General features: G+C 33.9%; 3 protein-coding genes across 6 annotated transcripts; 2 read left to right on the top strand and 1 right to left on the bottom strand.

The window, feature by feature from the left end:
* Positions 1–4,240: 4,240 nt before the first annotated feature.
* Positions 4,241–8,923, top strand: LOC100245404 (protein ALTERED PHOSPHATE STARVATION RESPONSE 1). Of its 3 annotated transcripts, none has more exons than XM_002266728.4 (5): positions 4,241–4,387; positions 5,744–7,019; positions 7,383–7,594; positions 7,714–7,937; positions 8,072–8,923. In XM_002266728.4, exons 2-5 carry the CDS (start codon positions 5,870–5,872, stop codon positions 8,787–8,789), a joined length of 2,304 nt encoding a protein of 767 aa, XP_002266764.1. In that variant the 5' UTR covers positions 4,241–4,387; positions 5,744–5,869; the 3' UTR covers positions 8,790–8,923. The 3 variants fall into 3 exon arrangements, with proteins under 3 accessions (XP_002266764.1, XP_010656783.1, XP_059596587.1); XM_010658481.3 differs by lacking the exon at positions 4,241–4,387 and adding an exon at positions 4,547–5,097; XM_059740604.1 differs by lacking the exon at positions 4,241–4,387 and having other exon boundaries at positions 5,153–7,019.
* A 702-nt stretch (positions 8,924–9,625) lies between these two features.
* LOC100267718 (mitochondrial outer membrane import complex protein METAXIN) lies at positions 9,626–17,592 on the bottom strand. Of its 2 annotated transcripts, XM_010658483.3 has the most exons (6): positions 17,334–17,590; positions 14,487–14,821; positions 14,223–14,299; positions 14,051–14,111; positions 11,882–12,047; positions 9,626–10,090 (listed from the first exon to the last, which is right to left on the bottom strand). In XM_010658483.3, exons 1-6 carry the CDS (start codon positions 17,488–17,490, stop codon positions 9,906–9,908), a joined length of 981 nt encoding a protein of 326 aa, XP_010656785.1. In that variant the 5' UTR covers positions 17,491–17,590; the 3' UTR covers positions 9,626–9,905. The 2 variants fall into 2 exon arrangements, with proteins under 2 accessions (XP_010656785.1, XP_059596588.1); XM_059740605.1 differs by lacking the exon at positions 9,626–10,090 and having other exon boundaries at positions 11,144–12,047; positions 17,334–17,592.
* Positions 17,593–20,203: 2,611 nt separating this feature from the next.
* Positions 20,204–21,250, top strand: LOC104880776 (protein FAR1-RELATED SEQUENCE 5-like). Its single transcript, XM_059740568.1, has one exon. It carries the CDS (start codon positions 20,204–20,206, stop codon positions 21,248–21,250), a length of 1,047 nt encoding a protein of 348 aa, XP_059596551.1.
* The last annotated feature ends 3,791 nt before the right edge of the window (positions 21,251–25,041 follow it).

The raw sequence follows: 25,041 nt of genomic DNA, 5'->3' as shown, positions 1-25,041 counted from the left end.
TCATTTCAAATAAAAAAGTAGGTGGGGTTTATTTGGAAAGAGCATGAGTTCAAAAAGAACTCCCATCACCTTCCAAGATTCCCCATAGCACCTCCATCACCTCTCCAAATTCCCAAAACCCCTTTCTTTTTTTTCTTTTTTTTTGGCTCTTTGTCCATCTTTAACCTTAATAATATGAAACATTTGGTTAAAAGGGATTAAGACTATGTTTGGTTCTCAGAAAATTTGAAGGAAAATGCAAGGGAAAGAAAATACAAAGGAAAAATAGAAGGAAAGAAAAAGTGAAGGAAAATAAAAAATGGATTAAAAGTTGATAAGTTATTTTTATTTTTTACTTCAAAGTCATTTTATTTATTTTAACTCATTAATATAAAGATTAAATAATGTTAAAATACATAGGTTTTTAATTAGTTTTAATTATATTTTATTTTCTTTTATATTTTTCATAGGACAACCAAACATGAAAAAATAATTTTCCTTTGCATTTTTTTTCTTTCCTTAGTATTTTCCGGGAACCAAACATAGCCTAAATAATCCCTAGAATCGGAAATCTAACTCTTCTCATGTATTTTTTTTTTTAAAAGTAATCAATTTTTGACATAAATGTCATTTTCTGTTTTAAGTATTTACATGTAGGTTTTAAAAGAAGAGTTATTTTTACAAGAAAATAATAAGGATATTTTTGTCCAAATGATGCCAAAAAAAGGTGGGAGGTTAAATTTCAAAAATTGGGTTTTGAGAAGCCTTTTTAATCGAATAACCCTAATAATATTCATGCTCCATGGGTCTTTTATCTTCCCATTCTTTAAATGTTCAACTCCATTGGTTTTGGAAGTGTTTTGATTACTCAAGTCATATTCTTAGCCATTTAAATGATATTTTTAAAATACGTTCCTACGATTTAAAATACATTTATTTAATATAAGAAACAAGCACAAACTCAAATTCAACATTCTAAAATACTTGAACAAGCAAACAAAAATGATATAATATTAGGCTAAGATAATTCAAAACTGATAACCTTAACTTAAGATAATTAAAAAGTGAGAAATATTATAATTCATTCATTATCCTTTTTATATTTTTCATATTTTAAATAAAACATTAGATAATATAATTTTAAAATAATAAATAATCATAATGTAAGGGTTCGGGTTTTGACGGGTTATTTGAACCTTCAACTCATGTCATCTCAAATGTTTTTGAATTAATTGATTAAAATAAATGAAATTATTCTCACATTTGTGAATTTAACATCTTCTATATTTTTACTTGAAGATTAACTCATTTTTTTTAATATAAATGTCTTTTAATTATTTCAAGTATTTACACAGATTTTAAAACAAAAAAAAAAATTATTTTTACAAGAAAAGAATGACGTTTTTGTCAAATATGATAAAAAAAGATAAAGGGTTAGATTTTCAAAATTATATTTTCGACCATTTTAATCAAATAACCCAATATTTTTTAGTTGATATTTTTGTAACCCAAGATTAATCCAAACCCATCCAAACTTTGCCCCTGTCAACTCAAATTTCAATTGGACTCGTTTAAGTTGCAGTCCTACTTTTATATGACCTTGACATCCTTTGTCGTTCATGACTTGTGAGATGTTTGACTTCACATATTTTTAAGTAATGTTTGAATTTGATATTATTTATCATAATCCATTTTTATATGTAGATATGGTCTGTTTTAAGTTCATTATTATCATGACTTTAAAATGCTTTTACACAATTCAAAGATGCTATCTCACATGAATGTAAAAAAATTTTATTCCCCAAGTCTGGGATGTCACACAAATGCCATAGGGTGTTCATCACTCATACATTGAATGTTTTTCATGGTGGCCATAACTAGTCAATTGGACACCATGAAGAGTGTCTAGATCTCTTATACCAAACATTATAAAAGGTGTGTAGATTTAGAGATCCAAAAGACCATGAACTCCTTTTTTCATTAGGTTCAAAAGGTTGAAAAATGATTAAAAAAAATAGAAAAAAAAAATCTTTATCTTCATCTTTATAAATAATGATTTGTTTGTCTTTCACTTCAAAACAACAATTTTCTATAAATTTTGTCAAGATTGTGAATAGAGAAATTGGTGAAAATGAAAGGGATAATGGCAAAGTTGTCTTTTCATTTTATGATCATTTTTGTTTTCCTTGAAAACGGTTAAAATGAAGTGGATGTGAATGAATAGGTTCAAGGAAGGTTTGGTTTAATCTCAAAACTCCTCTTTTACAAAAAAATTACACTTTTACCCTTAACCTTTTTACGTATCCGTTAAAACCCTTTATATGTACTCTAAATTTCTTCCCTTTATATGCTTTTCTCTGCTCTCTAGGTGGAGGGAGATGGTTGGTTAAGAAGTACAACATGAAGTGGGTTATGGGAGCTCTAGGCATTGTGTTGAGTGATCCACTAATTGTTGTCGGTCCATAGGTGAGTTTTTTGAAACGTAAGTAGTGAAAACCAATCTTATTTGGAGCAAAGAAACTAGGGTAATTTGTATTAGGGTTATATCTTTTGTTGTTATTTAATTAGTTAAATGAATTCTAAGGCTTTATTTGATTTCTAGAAAATTTGAGAAAAAATACAGGGAAAATAAAAGAAAATTATGAGGAAAAACAGAAGGAGAGAAAAAAATAAAATTAATAAATTATTTTAATATATTATTTCAAATTTATTTTATTTATTTTAATATTTTGATATAAAAATTAGATAATTTGAAAATGTATCAATTTGTAACTAGTTTTAATCATATGGGTTAATTTCATTCACCTTCTCTGAGGTTTTAACTAAATACATTTAGCTCTCATATGTTTGAATTTTTATCAAATATCTCTCTTATTTTGAGTAAGAGAAACACAAGTAAAAATTAAAAAGATGAGAATAATAGGAGAGATATTTGATAAAATTTCAAATCAATAAGGATCGACATAAGTGAATGAAATTAATTATAATTATATTTGATTTTCTTTGATATTTTTCATAGTACAATCAAACATTAAAAAATAATTTTCCTTATCAAAGATAACATATAACATAAGATTATATTTGGTTCGCGAAAAGTAGTAAGAAAAAAAATTAAGAAAAATGATTTTCTTATATTTAATTTTATTATGAAAAATATGGAAGAAAGTTAAATATAATTAAAATTATTAAAAATTTTATATATTTTAAAGTGATTTAATCTATATGTGAGAAGAGTTATTCCATGAAAAAAAAGTTTAAAATAAATATAAAAATAATTTATTGATTTCAAATTTACTTTTTATTTTCTTTTACTCTTTCTTCCCTTCAACGTCTTCTTTCCATTCCCACGGACTTTCCTTCAAACTCAACTTTTCGATAACCAAACATAACTTAAAGTTTTTTAAGTCTTTTCATTTTTTGGGCATCAAGTGGAAAATCTTGTATGGGTTTTGCAAATAAATTCAACTGCCCTGTGCTATCAAGGTTAGGTTTCAATCTGATATGAGATTTTTCGTAATCTTGTAGGAGCACGGTTGGAGATGGAGGTTTTGGTCATTCTAGGATAGGAGAGATTGGAATGGCATTTACGATATTATGGTCAAGTTTGGGGCTACTTTCTAAAAGTTTCCCGAGGCGTGGCTTTAAAGGGACCCAAGGTCCCTCTTTTTCTTTACAGCCCACTTTCTTTTTCATTCTTTTATGGTTCTTTATCGCATTTCCTTTCTTATTTCTCCACTATGTTTCTATTCAAATTACCAAACTCTCCTTCCCTTGCCTCCACTTTCACTATTCCTATTTCTACACTATTCACTCATGCAATTACCCTTTTATTTTTTAAAAATTAAATTAATAACAAGGATAAAATCTGGAATATAATTAATTTTATATTTAAAATCTAGAATCATGATGTAATATTTATACAAAAAGAATAAATATGGGATTTTTTTTTCTATTGGTAGCATGTTTGTACTTCTAAAAACACCAAAGGAAAAAATCATTCTAACATTTTCTAAGGTAATCTAATTCCCCATTTAATAATTTAATAAAAAATTTACTAAATGTAATTTTCTATAATTTTGTGGAATTAAAAAAAATATATAACACCTAGAATTCTTAATCAGAGCAACTGATGGGCATTACAGTCATTTGGCACGAGTGGCAATCTCGAGGATAGATGAAGCATGGAGGGTATTAACTAAAGCAGTTATGTTCTTATTCCTGCCTTTATTTTGTGTCTTCAACGAACCTCCGACTTTATAATCCTTTTCTTTTATTTTGTATTTTCATTTTTTTTCTCTCTCTTGGATTTTGACCGTTGCTTTTCTCAACGTCTCTCTTCCTTCCCCTCCCTTCGCTCTCACAGTCTCACACAGTGATCAAGCTCTCGCTCTCAAACCCACTACCCCAGGTATGTTATTCCAATGCAATTCATTATGAACTCTTTCTTTCTTTCTTTACTTCCTATTTATTTTTTCCTCTTTTTTTTTTTTTTGTTAAAAAAAAAATTTGTACAGATTTTTTTTTCTTCAAATAATTATTTGAAAATGTCAACTTCTGGGTTTTTCCCCCCTAGTTTAGAAGTGGGTTTTGAGTATAATGTTCACTTGAGCTTTTTATTTTTTTGGTTTCTTTTTTAAGTTTTACTTTTTGGATTTATAGAGTTTGAATGTAATTTCTGAAATGGTTTTTCATTTTTCTGTTCATCTGAGTTCTGCAGTGTTCATGTTCATTGTAAGCTCTAGCTGAATCATTTCTTGTAAAGATATTTTCAGAACAATTCATGAACTTTTTCTAACAATTCTTTGATTTTTTCCTTCTCATTTTTCTTTTTGTGCAGTTTCTGTTGTTTAAGCAACATGGGGTTCACTATCTTCATCTTTTTATCTTATGATTTTTATTTTCATTTTTTGTTCATCAGAATTATGTTCAATTTCCCATTTCTTAATTCCCCCAAATTTTCTACGTTTGAGAATTGGATTTGAGTGCAAAAAAAGGGAAATCTTTTTTTTCTTTTTTTTTTTTTCCAAATGGGTTTTTGGTATCATTGAAAATTTTTGATCCGTTACCTGTTCTAGTAAACACTATGAGGAGATTTCACCATGCGAAATCTGCAAAATGGTTAGTCTGTTTTTTCTTCTCTGCTTTATACCTTTCTCTTCTTTTGATGTACTTACTGAATATGATATTTTGCAAATTTGATTTCACATTTCTTTTTGTATGTGAGTCTCTTCTTCTTCTGAATGATCTTTCTTTTATTTATTTTAGTATTCTTTTTCATCTTTGCTTGCCCCTTTAAATTTTCCTTTTATTGGAATCTCCACCTTGGTTTTTTTTTTTTTTTTACCTAAATTTATTCATTTTGAGTTGTAAACTTCACAACTTTGATCACCCATAATGATTCTTCCTTCAAATCTTCATACAAAAGTCTGATGCTTAATTTCTTTCATTTGAAGTCTTTTTGGGTTCTTCTTCAGACAGGAGGTTTCTTTCCATTTTGATGATTTTTTAGCTCCAGGGTTTTTAAGGAATTGAAGAGAAAGCTGAGAATCTCTATTTCTTTGTTCTGTTCTTGACTCCCATTTGTGACTTGGGAGCTAAGAAAAGTACCATCTTTTCAAACTTTTGTTTCCTTGCATGTAAACCTCTGTTTCTGTAACTTGAGCTGTTTTTAGCTTGATTTATGGGAATACCTTCACTGTTTTCATGTATGATAATTCCCCTTCATCAACTTCACCTCTCAAAATTCTCTGTTTATCTTCAACAGTGAGGGAAATCCTTATGAATCTGGTGGGAAATTTGCAACAAAACCCTTGTGATTTTGATTTTGATTCAAGGCTGAAGAAGTCCTAAAAATTGGCGAGGGAAAAGAGGGCGAAAGAGGGGGAGAGCAATGGGATGTTCTACATCCAAGTTGGAAGATGAAGAGGCCATACAGCTTTGTAAGGATAGGAAGAGATTCATTAAACAGGCTGTTGAGCAAAGAGCCCGGTTTGCCTCTGGACATATTGCTTATATCCAATCCTTAAGAAGAGTTTCTGCTGCGCTTCGTGATTATATTGAAGGAGATGAGCCCCGGGTGTTCTTGTTGGATTCATACATAACCCCATCCTTCACGCCTGTAAAGAAAACAAGCTCTGGTTTCATCCCAATTTCGTCGAAATCCTTCTCTGCAACACCAATCCAATCTGAACCCAATTCATCTTTGAAAGTGAATTATCTAAGGCCAGGTGGGAACCCAGCAGTCGTGGTTGAGGAGAGGCCCCAGTCACCGGAAACTGGTAGAGTTGAAACCTACCCTCCAATGCACCATCTGGGGATCGATGGGTTTTTTGCAATGCAGTCTTCACCCATGCATTCTTCGTTCTTCTCTTATACCCCAAATAATAGACCTAATTTAGCTCCTCCTTCACCTCAAACCTCTCAGTGGGATTTCTTTTGGAATCCATTTTCAACATTAGACTATTATGGGTACCCTAACAGTAGCAGCCTTGATCAGCCGGCCATGGATGATGAGATCATGGGAATAAGGCAGGTTCGAGAAGAAGAAGGGATTCCCGACTTAGAAGAGGAAACAGAGCAAGAAGAAACTGAGAGGAAGATAGATATAAGTGAGGAAAGAGATGACATTGACATGAACTTTGTTAGAGAAGAAGTTATCGTTGAGGATGCTGATGATGAAGATGATGAAGATGAGGATGAGGATGAGGATGAGGATGATGATGATGATGATGCAGATAGTGGGATTGAAATGGAGCATGAAGTGAAAGGACTACGATCCCAAGGTAGTGGGAGCATAAGATTGTCTGAAGGTCAAGGGCAAGTTGAGATTGGTAATCAAGAAACAGCAGTAAGTGATCAAAAATCCAAGGAAGAAACTCCTGGTTTTACTGTTTATGTAAACCGACGGCCAACAAGCATGGCAGAAGTTATCAAGGATCTTGAAGAGCAGTTCATGATTGTTTGCAATTCAGCAAATGAGGTCTCAGCCCTGCTGGAGGCTACCAGAGCTCAGTACGCCTCAACCTCAAATGAACTCTCGGGTGAGTATTTTACAGAATTGGCTTCTGCTCTCTGCATCAAAGCATGGAAATTGCTAGAATGATGAATAAAGCCTATCAACAACAGTTGGCTTGAAATTCCCAATTCGCAACATGACATGGAGATGTAGGCTCTACTTCATAAAAGATGAGATCTTAGAAATGAAAGACATTGTTGCTCTCAGATGAGATGCATATAATTTTGATAGCAAGCTGTTCGTGATTTTCACTAGTGTCAAACACAGCCATCAAATATACAAATACTCATGTATCATTGAACTGCAAATACTGTTTTGTTTTAGTTCTGCTTCTTGACTATCCAAAACTTTCAGGGTATCAATTTACAATATTCTTGTTGTTTTGCAGGTATGAAAATGTTGAATCCAGTAGCTTTGATTCGCTCGGCTTCATCTAGATCATCCTCATCAAGATTCTTAATGAATTCTTCAAGTTCCAGAGATGAAGGTTATGAAAGCAGTAGTGACGTCTCCGAGGAATCCTGTATGTTTTCAGGGAGTCATCAATCGACGCTGGACAGGTTATATGCTTGGGAGAAGAAACTATACGATGAAGTGAAGGTATGACTTACCATCTTCAAACCAACTCTGAAGAAAGCATGGCTCCATATTATTCATTATATATAGAATAGTAAGAGCAAATCAATAATCTCTCCAGTTGTAACCTTCTCTTCTAACAGTCTGGAGAAAAGATTAGGATAGCATATGAGAGGAAATGCAATCGACTCAGAAACCAGGACGTGAGAGGAGATGACCCCTCCTCCGTTGATAAAACAAGGGCAGGGATTAGAGATCTGCATACCCAGATAAAGGTTTCAATACACTCGGTTGAAGCTGTTTCAAAGAGGATAGAAGCTCTGAGGGATGAAGAGCTGCAGCCTCAACTTCTAGAATTGGTACAAGGGTATGTTAATCAACATCATTCAGCAGCATCCACCATCTTCCTGGCATTTTCTTTTTGATCTTTCTCTGCTATCCAATGAAAATAGCAAATTATCATCACTCTTCTGATCATGAACATCTATACTAATCCCACAGGTTAGCTCGGATGTGGAAGGTAATGGCTGAGTGTCATCAGATTCAAAAGCGAACCTTGGATGAAGCCAAGCTCTTGCTGGCTGGAACGCCTTCTAAAATAGCAGAGGCAAAGAAGCAGGGTGCTGTATCAACAACAACTACTGAGCCACACAGGCTAGCCCGTTCAGCTGCCAATCTTGAGGCTGAACTCAGGAACTGGAAAGCATGTTTCGAGTTATGGATAACCTCTCAACGCTCCTACATGCGTGCACTAGCCGGTTGGCTCTTAAGGTGCATCAGGTCAGGCCCGGGCTCTCCTCGTAGGACCAGTGGGGCTCCTCCAATATTTGGAATTTGCACCCAATGGTCCAGGTTTCTAGATGACATCCATGAGGTTCCTGTGCTGGAAGGACTCGACTTCTTTGCGACTGGGGTGGGCTCTCTCTACGCACAACAGTTAAGAGAAGACTCACGCCGGGCCCCAGGTGGATCAAAGAGATTCGGAGGTGGGTCTGGGGGGAGTCTGGAAGTGGTGGAGGTTGGTGGGGTAGTAGAAGAGGAGGTGATGACAGCAGAGAAAATGGCTGAAGTAGCCATCAGGGTCCTATGTGCTGGAATGTCAGTTGCAATGAGCTCACTGACAGAGTTTGCTATTGGTTCTGCCGAGGGATACGCCAACCTGGTTAAGCAATGGGATAACACCAAGTGGCCGCGAGATTCAGGTGAGCCTGGAGTGTAATTTTCTCGCGTTTTGTTAGCTAGGCTAGGTTGGGAATGTTTGTCTATGTAATTACAAAGTTATCATTTTCGTTAGAACACAGCAGCAAAGTACAGAGTAGGGTTGAAATGATATACATGGCTAATCCCCTCCTACCCTCTTATCTGTTTTCCTGTTTCTGTTTGGTTGCTGGGAAGGCCAAGGAAAAGTGAAGAAAGAAGTAAAAACACTTCAAAACTGTAATGGTTGTTTTCTTGGCACCCAAACAGTTTACACCAGTTAAAAACTAACTCACAAGCAGTAACACAAGCACACTTTAGTGTGTGTTGTTCAACAAAGTTTCTCACAGTTGAAATAAGTTTGCGGAAACTTGAAGGACAAGGCGATATCTGACCAAAGAAACTAAGGAATTTTCACATTGCCAGTTCATTTGGACGTAAAAACCACTGAAAGTTAAAAGCCATGTAATCTGCAGTCAAAGAAATACAATATTCTATTAAGTTTCAACAAACAATGTTGAAGAAGAGAACCAAGCGAAATCTCCAGTTTCAGACACAAACTTTCATTAATGCTCTGTTTTGCATGTAAACAAATAAATTATCGATAATCTTTCTGGAAAACTGTCATATTGAAATTTAAATTTCCAATAGTGCCATTGTTTCAAAAATAAGTCTCATGCTTTGCAAATGAACAATTAACTTAAAAATATAAACATCACAGGAGATGCCTTGTAACATACAAATACACCATTAACACAACAAACCAACTTCACGACAATAGCCACAATCAGACCTCATGTAACAGCACTGATTTAATTCGGCTCATCCTGCTCTTCAAATTAAGATAAAAATACAAAATAAGGAAACCATAGAAAATCTTTAAAAATATTCTGCACTACAAAAAAATGTCAATAAAATGTGAGAATACCACTTGATGGGGCCCAAAATAGAGCTTGATCTATTGCACAAGAATTCTTTGATTTGTATGGATTTTTATTTTCCAAAATTTCAATGGAAAATACAGAACAAATGAGACACAAATTAGGAGAGAACAAGCCAATCCTCATGTAGGGTTCTAGCCTTGTGCCGGTAATAGGAAAGAAAGAACTGAAACTTAAACTGAAGAATGTACGCTTTGTTAATAATTGTAATCATCATCCTCATCATCAAGGTCCACTTCATTATCGCCACCACTTACACCCAGGAGAGACAGAAAAACTAGAACTGCAACCAGTTGTGTTACCAAGAAATATTTGGCCCTTCTTCTGAAAGTTTTCTCTTCCTCAGTCTTTTCCCTCTTTGGTTTACTCTTGGCTTTCGAACCTAATAAATGAAACATCAAGTTTAGATGAGTTAAAAAACAATTGTCCACTGAAGAAAGAAAAGTGGTTACTATTAGATGGCTGGGACCACAACTCCACAAATCGGAACTTAATTCATATGACAAGGAAGCATAAATCTTTTGTACTTACTAGTTTAATAATCAGTGGTGTGGTTAAATCATAAATATATAACTCTGCCAACTAATAAGGTAAAATTGAATATGTTCAGGTATTAATATAACATCCTGATCTGATACATGGCTTATGGATAGCAAATGCACAAGACAAGTGCAACTTGCCCATCAATCCAATGAAGAAATAAGAACTCTTTATTGACTTAATGGAAGAACAATAGATTTTACCCATGACTATTTCACATTGGCAATTGCCCCCAACAACAAATAGATCCTCATTAATTTAGTGATACCATTTCATTTTAATAAACAATTAAGGTTTCCCTTCATTCCTACTATTGATAAAACACTTTCTCAATTCCAAAGGAGATGCCCACTTGGCTACATCAGGTCTTACTAGGAAAGAAGACTCAATTTCTTAAGATAAACTTGCAATATGTTCTTGTGAAGTGATAGTAAAAGGGCGTAAATGAGTCTTAACAAAATAATAATAATAAAAGAGAGTAAAAGTCAACTTTACTATTACCCACTATTGTAAGTTTTCAAGTTGAAAATTGAATGGCAGTTGCTTGTGTGATTCTTACATTTAATACATTACATTACAACATATTAAAAAGAAACACTTGATTTGCCTATTCATCAAATAGTGTAATATGCTGAACTTTTACAGAAGGGCCTAAACCAACATTTTCAACAACAGAAAAGAATAAACCCAGGACAGGGAAGTGAGATGCAATGTAGGGCACAAGTGCAATTTTATATGGTAAATTTGGACATTCAAACCTTTATTATATGCTCCTATATCATCAAATATGATCTTGTATCCCAATCCAAATAACAAAAAAATAAAGTTTCCAAATATTTAAAAGACACATCTAACAAAAAATAATAAAATATAAATTTCAATCTACAATAAAAGATTAGAAAACAAAACGAAATTCTATGCTTAACTATCTAGTTGCAGAGAAATTTAGAAACTAGAGGATATAATAACACTTTTTTGGGTGCATGAACATTTTTCAACACAATGTCACAAGATAACCATTTTTTCCTTCAGTTCTTCCAGAAAAAAATAAAAATAAATAAAAGGCAAAACGACATCCCCTATTCAACTTAGAGAAAAAGGGCCAAAAGGACATTGTTTTGCCTTGAGCTTAAAAAAATAAAACAGGTGCCCTCTGCCCAGGCATGGCGCCAGACTTATGGAGTTGCTGCCCCTTTGCCCTAGGTCCACCTAACATGAAAAGAGGAACTAGTTTTATTCAAGGGTCTTATACCCTTTTTTTTCAATGTCATCCCAGCAGTCATGCACATGATATCTACAGAATCCTGAGTTTGGGCCAAGATGTGGCAAAGGGCACAATAATTATTCTTCCAGCCCAGCAATATCAGCCATGCTTTTCATAAAATTCCAGAAACATTGGCTACATTGCTGTATTAACCATCTGCCAAACCAGAATATATCTAGCCATTATTCACAAATGGCAGTTCATTTAGGTAGGCCAAAACTAATAACTTGCAGGATCTCACTGAGATACAGAACCATGGTTTGGATATATGAAGGTATGCAGTAAAGGCAGCTTTGAAACGATTCACCTCATCAAAATTGAGATGGTTAAAATGGTAAGAGATAAATTTAAACAGAGAAAGTATCTTACTCCAATTTGAAGGACCTCTTCTTGATGTTGATGATGAAGGTTCTGCTGGGAACCGCGGGACAGAAGAAGATGAAGAACCAGCTTCCATGAATTCTGTCTTAAGTTTTTCAGCATACTGCACAAGATTACTGTGCTCTAAGAGCTTGCTCCTCAACACCGATGTGTCCTATTTTGAAAAAATAAAGATGGAACTGAACAGGCTTAATATATTTCCTTATTATAAAAAACTTGGGAACTGTCAACTAAATGGAAAAAATTAAATTCCAAGGACTGATGAGTCGTCTTTATCAAAATGCAAGATCAAGTTTCCATTGAAATATGATTACTGAAGAAGAAAGAGCAGATGAAATTGTAAGAACAGGAACCATTATCCAAGAAAAATAAATTTCAAGTGAAGCATCTTTGACAACCTATGTAAGATCTTTCCTGAGCCTCCTACAACAAAATTCCTTCAAATGACCAGCGTCTAGAAAACTGTATTCCCAAGATGTTTCAAACTGGGACTAAAAATTTGTCGATGGCTTAAGATATGTCATAAAGAGACTAGAATATCTGTAATTATAGTTGACACAACAGATTTGTTATGAATTCATGATGAGATAAACCTCCAAGTACCAGTTGCATCTTAATAACTGTTTACCAAGATAGCCAAGAGGGTGCTGAAAAGGATCTAAAGAAAGTGTCCAACGAGTTAATTTCATAAAGAGTATCAACAGGATGTCAGGATCACCAACTAACATTCATTCCCTTTATCTCCAGGACTGTAAATCCCTTAATGGCAACAATTCTATGCCTCTTAACTTGGTAGGAAGCTTTTATAAAGTGATTTCTCTCACTGTATCCAAATTTTGGGCTCTAATTTCACTGCTTCAGAATGTGTTCTTGAACGATCGAGGCTTAGACCTCAAATTGTTCGATCACCCTTATGTGTTTTGAGCTTCTGTTTTCATAGGAGGAAGAAAAGTAGGAAGTTAAATAATGAAGTAAAAGCACCATACTCACTCTAACATAAAGTTATAAAAAAATTGTCATTCTTTACACTGTTGAAGTTAACAAAGACGCTTCTGTAAGTGTTTAAATGGATGTCTGACACAGGAAGTATGAACACATCAATTTCCAATACAGAAGTGTCCTTATCACAGGTATTGCAGTGAAAATTTTATCATCAATTTTTTTCTTTTGAAAATATTTATCAAAATCTTCAATACTTCTGCTCTCTAATCACTATTTGAAGATATTGATTGAATCAGACATTTTTCACAGGTTTATAAAAGGGAGATCAGCTATATACTGCCCACTACTTCATCCATAAACATTAATTAAATTTAGAACTTCCATCAAAACAAAAGACTCCTTTTGCAGCCTTAGATGTTCTGTGTCAAAAATTCCAGTGATTGCTAAGCAGTATGAATCCGCACCCAAATATGACAAAACTTACATATTAGTCACTGAATGTACCTTAAAAAAGGTTTTTGTTTGATTTATTTTCCATTTTGTAGCTAGCATTGAAAACAAAAAGGACCACTTAAAACATTGCTATCATTTGTAGCTGTTTTCTTTCAGTGTGCTATGGTAACATATTACCAAACTTATAAGCGTTTGACTTTAAACTAAAGTTCAATAATCATGGAAATGGAATTAATTTGAACAAGTTTATGATGTTAAAATATTTTGAAACCATAACCATTACTTCAAATCATAAAAGGATCCACAAGCACAACAAGGGTTGAACTTCAATTGTAAAATTAGTAGAATAATGGTCAACGTTTTAACAAACTTAACGGAATTATAATATTAATATATTGCTTTCGTTGCCTATCAAAAAAAAAAACCTTCATGTTAGTATAAATTTTCATATTATGCTGCTATCCAGCCTGAGGTGTCAAAGAATCACATAGTCCTATACTTGGCATAAACTTCTTTTTTCCGACTTAAGCAAACAATACTGTGTGAGCCAACAAATTTGCTCATACTCCTAGGAACAGTCCAAGTCGTGTTGACTATTCATCCTCCTAAAAATTCCAAATCAGTTTTCACTTTGACGAATGTTGGACCATCACTCTCATTTAACTTCACACATATGAAATACAACTCCAGCTAAGTCATGCATACAATAGCCCAGAACAAGCTTCCACAAAGATCACAACATTGGTACAGTCCATAACTTACAGGTAAAGCTTGAAGAGTAAAAAGGGCATGCCCAAGAAACAATGCATCCACACCACTTGGCCTGCATGGAAAGGACAGTGTAGATGGGTACAATGAAATCACATTAATATAATTTACATTATAAAATGAAAAAAAAAAAAAAAATCTATAATAGCACATCCTGAAAAACCACCTGTTCTCAAAGAAAAAGGTTTGCTCCCCTAACCTAGTTGACAAAGCTCCATATGCGATGGTTGCTCTCCTGTGAATCTGTCCAATTAAACAAAAATAGTGTAAAACCTAAGGGAAAAGCTTCAGATCTTTGGAGCAAACTAAAGAAAGAAAAAGATACACCATTTCCTCTATCATATGCTCTTTTATTTGCATGTATAAATAATATCCCAAATATATACTTCTAAAAAAGAGGGAGAAGTAAGATCAACAGAAAACTTGAAACCTCTTCTTCTCTTCGTTCTGCATTGTCTTTTGTTATCCCAAGTAGCTGTTTCACAGCATGGATCTGCTTGAAGTATAAAATCTTTCCTATTGGCCATGGGAGATCAGAATAATAGATCTTCTTAGCAGAACTTCCATCAGAGCATACCCAGAGTTCATACATGATTGCCTCTTCCAGCCAGGTGCTGATCATCACCTTCATGGATAACCATTCTGGGATAGCATGAAGTTGAGAGTCCAAATCAATAATACCATCCTCCTTTAAACTTTCAAGAACCCCACCCTTCTCATTGTTATAGGCCACATAAGCACCAGACTCAATGTAAGGAATTTGATCTGATATCAGAAACCATGAAACCCATCATGATGATTGTATATTAGCTTAGATAAATAGAATACAATTATCAACTATTCTATACATAATAAACTACCATGGTCACAAACTAGCATAAATGCATATTAGCTTAGATAAATAGAATAGGATTATCAACTTTTCCATACATAATAAAGTACCATGGTCATAAACTAGCATAAATGCATGCGGGAGCAATCAAAACAATTAATAAAACAGAGCATGGTAAATTGCACTCCTGAGCAATCACAACAATCAATGAATGCAATTAATGAGCAGACCATGGTGAAGAGATTACTGGTAATCTTTCCAGTCATATAACATTGGGGACCAATTTAGCTATTTCCTTAGTATGCTATAAATCAAGATGACTGTACAAGAACTATCCATCATTTTTAAGGGTGTGCGTATCTAATCAACAAAGCCTTAACCACCAAACTGGGGAAGCCAACATGTTTTCATCTGCCATTCTGTTCCATCCACACTAGCATGTGTAATTCTGGTTCTCTGAGTTCATTGTGCACACAGACAGTAAAATGTACTGTGAGCAGGAGATGATCATGCTTAGATTTCATTAGTTGCTTGGGTTCTTCTGGTGTTTGAAGGTATGAACCTGTGGGATCATATTTTTTCTTTTGTTCCTTTTCTTTTTGGTCCCTGTGTTGCTGCAATTTGCATATTTGGGTTGCCCCACTGTGGCATCTTCAATACATTTTACACATGATTTTCTCTGGCATATTTGCTGCAACTTCTATTAAAAGAATTCACAGGATTTCCTCTGGCATATTGAGGGATTTGAAGGGCAAGTATGTCGCATCTGCTTCCATTTACTTTCTGAAACCTGCTTGCTTTTTATTTTAGAGTTTGAACTACTGACAAATTTTCCTCAGGTCAACCTAGTCAAAAGTATTGCCAGCTTCTGTACATACCATGCTGGATCCAAAATTTACTATGTAACTATTGAGATTGGATTGATCTCATTAAAACCAAGGAACAGAATACCAATCCATCATCTACATCAATGTTTTGAAATTACTGAAATATCAACATGACATTGATCAAATACAAATATTGGTCTAGAAATGTTAGAAATTAGTAGCAAGAAATGGAAAATTTAGCATACAAAGGAAATGGAAATTTGAATATTTGTAGCTATTGAAGACATCAACACATTATTGATTAAAAAAAAAAAAAAAAGAGACAACAACACATCAATGGATATTCAAGACTGTCAAACCTACACATTATAAGTTTCCTCACACTCCACCAAATGGATCATCAACTGGAGGAACATCACTTAATTCTAGGAGTTGTCAGCTGTACCCCACCATGCTCTTCAATGGGATGCACCTTAGATCATTCATATTTCAATACTAGAGACCATCTACAATTCCATTACAGTCAACAAGTAATTTTGGATCTTCCTGACAGGAAATACTCACTGGCTCTTTCTTTGATAAATATTCCAAAGTTACAGGATTGATGTGCTTGATTTCTTGTTAAGATAAAAGATCAACAGACACATGAGATGTTGACCAAGGCTTATCAAACTAGTGTGTTCCTAGTAGAGTCCCATTGACATAGTTCTACAAAAAAAATAATCCATTTAACAGCAGCAGGGGGAATGTTACTCTCAATTAGTCTAGGACCAACCAAATGCAGCCTCTCAATCATAAATTTGGAATAAAATCAGGAAAGATTGTCTTCAGCAACAAGGAGAAATGATGCAAAATTTTCCTTTCAAAGAAATTGAATTCTTTTTTCATGCACTGCAAGATTTCTCCTGAAAAAGCCTTCTCTAAGCTTCAACCCTATACAAATATTAAATATTTGCATCCCAATGATCCCATGACAAAAAAGTAAGAGATTCCTCAAACTCAGTTAAATTAGGATATTATAGTCAAGAAAGAAAACAAGCATGCAAGGAAAAATCTTAAGAACCAATTCATGTTTAGGTAAGTTTCAGGAGTGTCCTTCCCTCATTTTTTTTCCCTGAGAACCAAAAAGACCCGGAAGCAATAAAGATCACACATTCCGTGAACAAGCCGAGAAACTAAAGGTGATTTCTAAAAACCAACCAAGAATCAAAAGGACTTCATCTCTCTTCACATGCATACCAGATTACACAGAAATTGAAATCTTGGAAACCAAGAAACTGGTCCAACACATTGTATCCAAGTGATTGGTTTTTAAGTAAGTTTCAGCATTCTCCTTCCTTATTTTTCGCCAAAAAAACGGACAGACCTTGAAGCAGAAAAATGGCACAAACCCACAATTTGATCAATCAATTGCATTCACCAAAAATAAACCAAGAACCAAAACGACAATCCCTTCTGCACACGAAATCCGACCATTCAAAGGAGTTTACCAGAATCAAAACAATAATCCTTTCCCTTCACATGCATGAAAAATTGCACAACGATCAAAATCTTGGAAACCAAGAAACCCAATCCAACTTCAAATTCAGCAGACAAAGGAGATTGGAATTGAGAATACCAGAATCAGGATGAATGAGATTGAAACTCAGATCAAAGGGAACTTGAGCGAATCTGAGGTAGATGTAAACAGGCAAGCAAGAAGGGCAAGCTGTTGGGAGGCCAAAGCACGGCTTCCTTGCAACAAGAGTGAGTTTCTGGTTGTCCAGTTCATCCATTAGTGGAGAAGATTGAGCTCTGAAAACCCCCTCGGTTGAGAGAGCTAGGGTTTATGAGGTTTCAGAGAGGGAGGTGGGCTCAGAAGCTTCTGAAGATGGGCCTTGATGGGCTATTTGTATGCAATAATATATTGTCTTGCCCCAAATGCTTTTTCGTTGTAATTTTCCTGGTAATCGCGTGTCTTGTCTTGTAGACTTGTAATTTTTATTCTCATTAAAAATTAGTTTTAGTTATTTAAATATAATAGAAAAATATTTTACTAATTCAAATGTCTTTCAATTTATATGTAAGAAATTTTTTATTAATTATATAAATTCTTTGACAAACATTTGCAAGATATTTCTTATTAGAAAAGCAAACTAATACATCAAAAAAAACAAAAGTATTTTGCCTTCATTGATTTAAAAGTTATAATACGGTCATATTTGGATCGACTTCCAATTAATCATGGGTTGTTCTATGGTACCCACTCTTCATTTTGGGGGTACCTACCCACATTTGACCCCAATAAAAATATGACATGTGTAAAGTACATATCATTAAAAAATTTATAAAAACTTATCAAACCGGTAAAGATGACTTGTTGGTGAGAAATAATCACATGCATTTCATATATATCTAAATATTACAATTTTTTATAATTTATTATTAAATATCAAATATAATTTGTTATTTAATGCATTACCTAACTCTATCTAAAAAAAGAAAATCTTACCTACTACTCTTATACTCTCATTATTCATATATAAAAAAAAAAGGATAGTAATTTAATATGAAAATTAAATAATTTCAACTACCAAATTACAAAATATATAAGATGTATTTTGATGAATCAAATTTCAAGATCAAGTTCAAAACTTTTTAAGAGAGAAAATTTAAAATTTGTATTATATGAAGAAGATGAAGGATTTCAAGTTATTACAAGTGTCAAAGGTAATATTTGATATTTTTTTATCCAAATATAATTGTTGTAGGAAGAAATGTGATGTTAAATAACAATTTTAGAATTTTTTATGAGTTTATTATAAAATTTTGTTATCAAATTGTTATTAATATTTTTATATAATTTTTTTTTTGTTCATAGATTAAATTTGAAGATGAAGCTTTATATGTCTTGAAGGATGTCAATTGATTACAAGTGTTAAAAGGTAACATTTGATTTTTTTTTTCCATTTACATATAACTATTGTAGGTAGAAATGTCATGTTAAATGACATTTAAATATGTAATGATTTATGATATCTAGATTTTTTAATTTTTTTCTGAGAAATTGTCATCAATATTTTGTAAGAGAGGGTACGAACTTTCTAAGGGAGGGTACGAACTTTCTAAGGGATGGTACGAACTTTCTAAGGGTGGGTACGAACTTTCTAAGGGAGGGTGCGAACTTTCTAAGGGAGGGTACGAACTTTCTGAGGGTGGGTACGAACTTTCTAAGGGTGGGTACGAACTTTCTAATGGTGGGTACGAACTTTCTAAGGGAGGGTACGAACTTTCTAATGGAAGGTACGAAATTTCTAAGGGATGGTACGAACGAACTTTCTAAGGGAGGGTACGAACTTTCTAAGAGAGGGTACAAACTTTCTAAGAGTGGGTACGAACTTTCTAAGAGAGGGTACGAACTTTCTAAGACCGGGTACGAAATTTCTAAGAGAGGGTACGAACTAGATAATGTAATTTTCTAACTACTCTATCTTTTATATTTCAGTTTCTTCATAGATACGATGGACAAAGGCAAAGGAAAGGAATTTATCATTGATTTGAACGATGAAGACTTTGATTACCAATATGATAGCATTGTTAAAACTGAGTCTGATGAAGAGGCCATTCTAGTTTCGGATAAGATTTTTAATGATTTAACTGTTGAAGATGTATGGAAGATGGAGTTTAGCTCAATAGAGGAGGCAGAAGAATTTTATAATTTATTTGCTAAAGTTACCGGATTCAGTGTTAGAAAGGATGATGTGAAACGAGATAAAAATCAAAATATAGTATCTCGTAAGTGGGTTTGTTCGAAAGAAGGATATCGACATAGAGTGTGTTTAGAGAACGAAAATCGAAAACGAGAACCTAAGGTAGTAACTCGAGTTGGTTGTGAGGCAACATTTCGGATTGGGTTTAACAAACAAATGAACTAGTGGGTTGTGAAAGAGTTTATGGCTAATCATAATCATCCTTTGGTGGAACAAAAAAATGTCCAATTCCTTCGATCCCATAGGGTCATTAAAAATGTAAATAAAGCTCAATTGAATGCAATGCGAGGTGTTGGCATGGGAACTAGCCAAATTATGGATTACATGGTGCAACAATCAGGTGGATATAACAATGTTGGCTTCACAAAAAAAGATCTATATAACCATGTTGATGCTGATCGTAGAGTTCATCTAAGAGATGATGATGCAGAGGGTGCTTTGGCTTATTTGTGTGGAAAGTCTGAAATGGATCCATCATTTTATTACAAGTACAATGTTGATGAAGACAACCATCTAGCAAACCTGTTTTGGGCAGATTCTACTAGTAAATTGGATTACAGTTGTTTTGGAGATGTGTTAGCATTTGATACAACTTATCGGACCAATGCTTATAAAAAAACCGTTGGTCATACTAGTTGGCATTAACCATCACCATCAAACTATAGTGTTTGGATGTGCATTATTGGTAGATGAGAGTCTTAGCACTTATACTTGGGTCTTGGAGACTTTTTTGGACGCAATGAATAACAAGAAGTCTCTTTCTGTTATTACTGATGGGGATAAAGCAATGTGTAAAGCCATCAAGAGGATATTTCCAGACTCTTGTCATCGATTATGTGCTTGGCATATTCAACGCAATGCATTCACTAATGTCCATGTCAAAGATTTTACTAATCATTTTTCTAAGTGCATGTTCATGGAAGGCACCGTTGAAGAATTTGAATGTGCATGGAATGACATGTTGGAAATGTTTAATCTTCATGGACATAAGTGGGTGACAGATATATATGCTAACCGTTCTAGATGGGCAGAGGCTTATTTAAGGGGGCATTTCTTTGCTGGTATGAAAAACACACAAAGGTGTGAGAGCATGAATGCATACTTGAATCGTTTCCTTAAAACTCGTTTGAAGCTGTTTGAGTTTGTCAAGCATTTTGATAGAGCACTCTCATGTATTCGTCATGAGGAGGCAAAGGCAGAGTTTGAGACACACCATTCTTCAGCTGTTCTAACAACCAAACTCTATGCACTTGAGAAATATGCAGGGACTGTTTTCACAAGGCAATCTTTTCTAAAATTTAGGGATGAGATGAAGAATGCAGAATTGTTTTTCCCTGTCAGTACAGAAAATCATGGAGGTTATCGTGTCCATACATTGACCAAGTTTAGAAGCCCTGACAAGATTTGGAAAGTATGTTATGGTAATAGTGATCGGTCTATGAAATGTACTTGTATGATGTTTGAGTCAGTTGGTTTTCCATGTCCCCACATGATTGTTGTAATGAAGATAGAACACCTTGAAGAAATACCTGAGACTTGTATTATGAAAAGGTGGTCTAAGTTAGCAAAGGAAACGGTCCAAGTTCATCATGACAATGAAAGTCAAGGTGATGCGACTAACATCATACGATATGGTGCACTCAGCTCTATGTGCTCACGGATGTCTTATTTCGCATCTCAATCGGAAAAGCTTTTAAAGAGGCTAGATGTGAAATACAAAGACTCACTTGTCAAATGGAAGAACTTTGTAAAAATTCAGTGGAAGAAAGTGAACGAGAAGATTTGAAAGCTACAAAACACCATGTTCGAGATCCTATCATTGTGAATACGAAAGGTAATCCGGGTAACTTAAAAGACAAATTTAAGAAACCAAGGCATTGTGGGAAATGTAAGAAAGTAGGACACACTGTTCAAAAATGCCCAGAGTTTGTCAACACTCACAATGCATTTATCAACATTGAAGATTCAATTGAAGATATGGTATGTTCAAACACACATTCACTAAATTCATTAATTATTCACTTTATAGTTTTTTTTATTTGGTTAAATTGGTTGAAATAAAAAATTGAATTCTTTATATTAATACAGGGGGACATGCCTTCATTACTAAATCACAACATGGAAGGTGGATCAAGACACGGGACAAATGAATTTTCTCAAAATGTAAGTTTAACATTTTTTAAGTAATTTTTATTATGATGTGAAAAATATTACTTATTAGAGTAATTGAAAAATTAAATCATATTACAAACAACACTTGGCACATTTCAGAATGGTCCAGAAACAAGCTTAAATGATTCATGGCTCGAGTTACATCCACCAAATTACTTCACAAACCAAGTAAGAGTCATAGAATAAATTATTTACTCCACATATCATATATCTATATATTGACAGAAGTTCCTTAACATTTAGTATTTAATCATATGGATTTTCTTTCAAAATATTATGTATAACTGTAAATATTTTCAATGTAGGTCACCATGAACCACTTTACATCCGGAATTTCGGGAGCAAGTTCTACATATCATAACCAATGAGTTGTACTACAATGCAAAAAATTATGTACAAAAAAAAAAATCAACTCTTGATTGTATTCTATACTCTTCTTCTCTTTATTTTTGCATGATTCTGAACTTTGTCTAATATTATAGCTTTCTCACTATTTTCATCATCAAGAAGTAATTCGATTGCCAAGTTGTGTCTTATAGCTGTAGAGTCCCAATGGGAAGGGGTTGAACTTGAGTCTATGAAATCGGATCTTCGCATATGATTAATGACATGGACTCCACAATCCCACCTAACAAATAAAATGAGTAAACATTTATCTAGTTAGTACATAGAAATATTATATTGAACACATTATATTTGAAGAAACAATTATGCTTGCTTACCCATTGGCTTGCACATCTACCCATGTAGGTCTTTCAATGGGAACACTTGATAAATTCTTTAGATGCCCATTGAGATTAAAAAAATGTGCACACTCTTCAACCTAATATTCATATCGTTATATCTTTTAGCAAAATAAAACATGCTATTTAACAACTAACATTAAAAAGTAATAAAATTCATTAAAATATAAGACATACCACAGTTCTCACAGATGAAGTTCGCATGTCATCCCTTTCTATTTATGGTAATGAATCCAATATATGAATATTATGTTGATGAAGATTTATAACACACAAATACCAATAATCTGGACATGAATCGTGCATCGGGATGTATATCTAAACAAAACACACATTTTAGCATTGATAATTATTTACAACTATGCTATGAATCCAACTTCAAATATGTACCTTATTGCAATCATTCATTTCATCCATGTGTTTGATAATATGTGTGAACATCTTGGTAGCAGTTGCCAATTTTCTACCACCATGTAAGATTATTTGCTATGCAAAAAAAAAAAAAAACATATATATATCACAATATTTATTAGGTTTATTTTTTTCTTTAATAAGAAATATAATGGATGAACATACCGCAAATGTGGTGGGTAAGTAGCATCTAGTAGGCCGTATTCCTTTGAATTTGTTCTCAAAACTATTAAGTTTGCATGCAAATACATTTATGATCTAAAAATGAAACACAAAAAAGTTAACAATGTTAATTATGTAATAGAATTAATAAGAATTGGGTTTATCCTTGTATTACTCACCACATCGAGTAATTCTTGTCTAGGCCCTAAAGTCAAGAAGTCTGCTCGACTTGCATGCTCAAATTGAAAATTAACAAGAAGTTCACTGCAAAATATAAGATATTTAATAAGTATAACTTTTAAAACATGACATACATAAAGTATAGTCAAAATAATTGGTTTACACACCTTTTGTCCAATGAAACATCAAACACATAAGCAACAACTAGAGACTCAAGTGTACTCAAGGAATGTGAATCCTCCACATTCGGCAAAATGGACATGGGGATTATCTATATTGAAAACATCTCTAACAAACATTAGTTATCGTTCACTATATTATTAAGTATTTAAAAAATACTACATCAATGAAGTAACATATTACCTCTAATACCTTTTGTGATCCAACAACTATGCTTGGGAATCTCTTAGGCTTTGGCATCTTATTGGATTGATGAATGTAGGGTGACACCTTGAATTTACTAGGCTTACGTTCCATTGTCGATCATGTTTTCTTCAATTGACGTGGGAGCACCACCAATGAACTTAGTTGTTCTTCTTGTTTTTCAACATATGGAACATCAACATTAACCTATCATGTATTTGAACATTAGTATATATATATATAGAACTTTGTAAAAAACTAGGTCTTCATAATATGCAAATACCTTTTCATCGTGACATTGATTGTTGACAATGGGAGAAACATGTAAGTAAGTCACCCTCCTCTTTGTGAAGCTTGACATTTAATTCCATGGGAGTATCAATAGAAGTAGCCCCTTGTAGACCAGTTGTAGCCACCAAGTCACTCACATACTTATGTTGATTAAGGGAAATACCAAAGGGACTATGATGCACCTCAAGACCAAGAAAATAAGTGAGATACCTAAGATCTTTCATATGAAAGGACTCGGAAATATGAGTTTTGAGCTGACCAAGTAAAGCAAAATCGGAACCAATGATCACAATATCATCAACATAAACCAAAAGAACAACAATACCCATGTCTGATTTCCAAAGAAACAAGGAAGTGTCATACTTGCTCTGCTTGAATGAAAATTGTAATAAAGTGGTGCGGAATTTATCAAACCAAGCCCTCGGAGCCTATTTGAGACCATAAAGAGAGCGACGAAGCTTACACACATGTGAAGTCGGAGAGAGAAACAATCCTGGGGGTGGCTTCATATAAATACACTCTTTAAGATCCCCATGAAGAAAAACATTTTTTACATCCATTTGATGTAGTGACCAATCATTGGAAGGTGGCCAATCACTGGAAGCAGCAAGAGCTAGAATCGTACGAACAATAGTCATTTTAGCCACAGGAGCAAAGGTCTCTTCATAATTGACACCATATTCCTGATTATTCCCAAATGCAACAAGCTGAGCTTTGTAACGATCCAAACTTCCATCAGATCGGACCTTGACTGAGTAAACCCATTTGCAACCCAGAGGAACAATAGTGGGAGGACAGGGCTCAATGTCCCAAGTGTGATTGGCCTCTAGAGCGGCAATTTCTTCCTGCATAGCTTGTCGCCAACAATCATGTTTGGCAGCATGTGAGTAGCATGTGGGAATATCAACATTGGACAATGCAGCAGTAAGGGCTGAAATAGAATTGCCAGAACTAAAAGAGGGAAATCCATACCTATTCGAAGTACAAACACTCAAAAAGAGCGACGTACTAAAGGTGATGGAGGTGCTGCAACTAATTGAATCTGGAGCGTGGTAGGATCAGATATCGGGTGAGCCATCGAAAGAGACTGTGAGCGGGAGTGTCTCATATACACAATACCTGGTTGAAAGCAAGAACTGACTGGATGAAGATCTGAGAACTATTGCTCAAATGAGGGAAGAACCATAGTAGAAGAGGGTGACACAGTAGAAAAGGATACAAGAAAGAAATGTTGATTTTCAAAGAAAATAACATT

Source organism: Vitis vinifera, chromosome 11 (genome assembly GCF_030704535.1).
Source record: "Vitis vinifera cultivar Pinot Noir 40024 chromosome 11, ASM3070453v1".
Taxonomy (NCBI): Eukaryota; Viridiplantae; Streptophyta; class Magnoliopsida; order Vitales; family Vitaceae; genus Vitis; species Vitis vinifera.
The sequence above is the reverse complement of the archived record's forward strand: the minus strand, read 5'-3'. Positions and strand labels throughout refer to the sequence as shown.

What these genes read in the sequence shown, in the direction of transcription:
- LOC100267718 (XM_059740605.1), bottom strand. Translation starts at nt 17,490, where the DNA reads ATGGATGAACTGGACAACCAGAAACTCACTCTTGTTGCAAGGAAGCCG. An exon ending in CAGAACGAAGAGAAGAAGAG is followed by an intron (nt 14,300 to 14,486) that starts GTTTCAAGTTTT and finishes TTAATTGGACAG; the next exon opens with ATTCACAGGAGAGCAACCAT. An exon ending in ACCTTTTTCTTTGAGAACAG is followed by an intron (nt 14,112 to 14,222) that starts GTGGTTTTTCAG and finishes CTTTCCATGCAG; the next exon opens with GCCAAGTGGTGTGGATGCAT.
- LOC100245404 (XM_002266728.4), top strand. Translation starts at nt 5,870, where the DNA reads ATGGGATGTTCTACATCCAAGTTGGAAGATGAAGAGGCCATACAGCTT. An exon ending in AACCTCAAATGAACTCTCGG is followed by an intron (nt 7,020 to 7,382) that starts GTGAGTATTTTA and finishes GTTGTTTTGCAG; the next exon opens with GTATGAAAATGTTGAATCCA. An exon ending in AACTATACGATGAAGTGAAG is followed by an intron (nt 7,595 to 7,713) that starts GTATGACTTACC and finishes CTCTTCTAACAG; the next exon opens with TCTGGAGAAAAGATTAGGAT.
- LOC104880776 (XM_059740568.1), top strand. Translation starts at nt 20,204, where the DNA reads ATGAATAACAAGAAGTCTCTTTCTGTTATTACTGATGGGGATAAAGCA.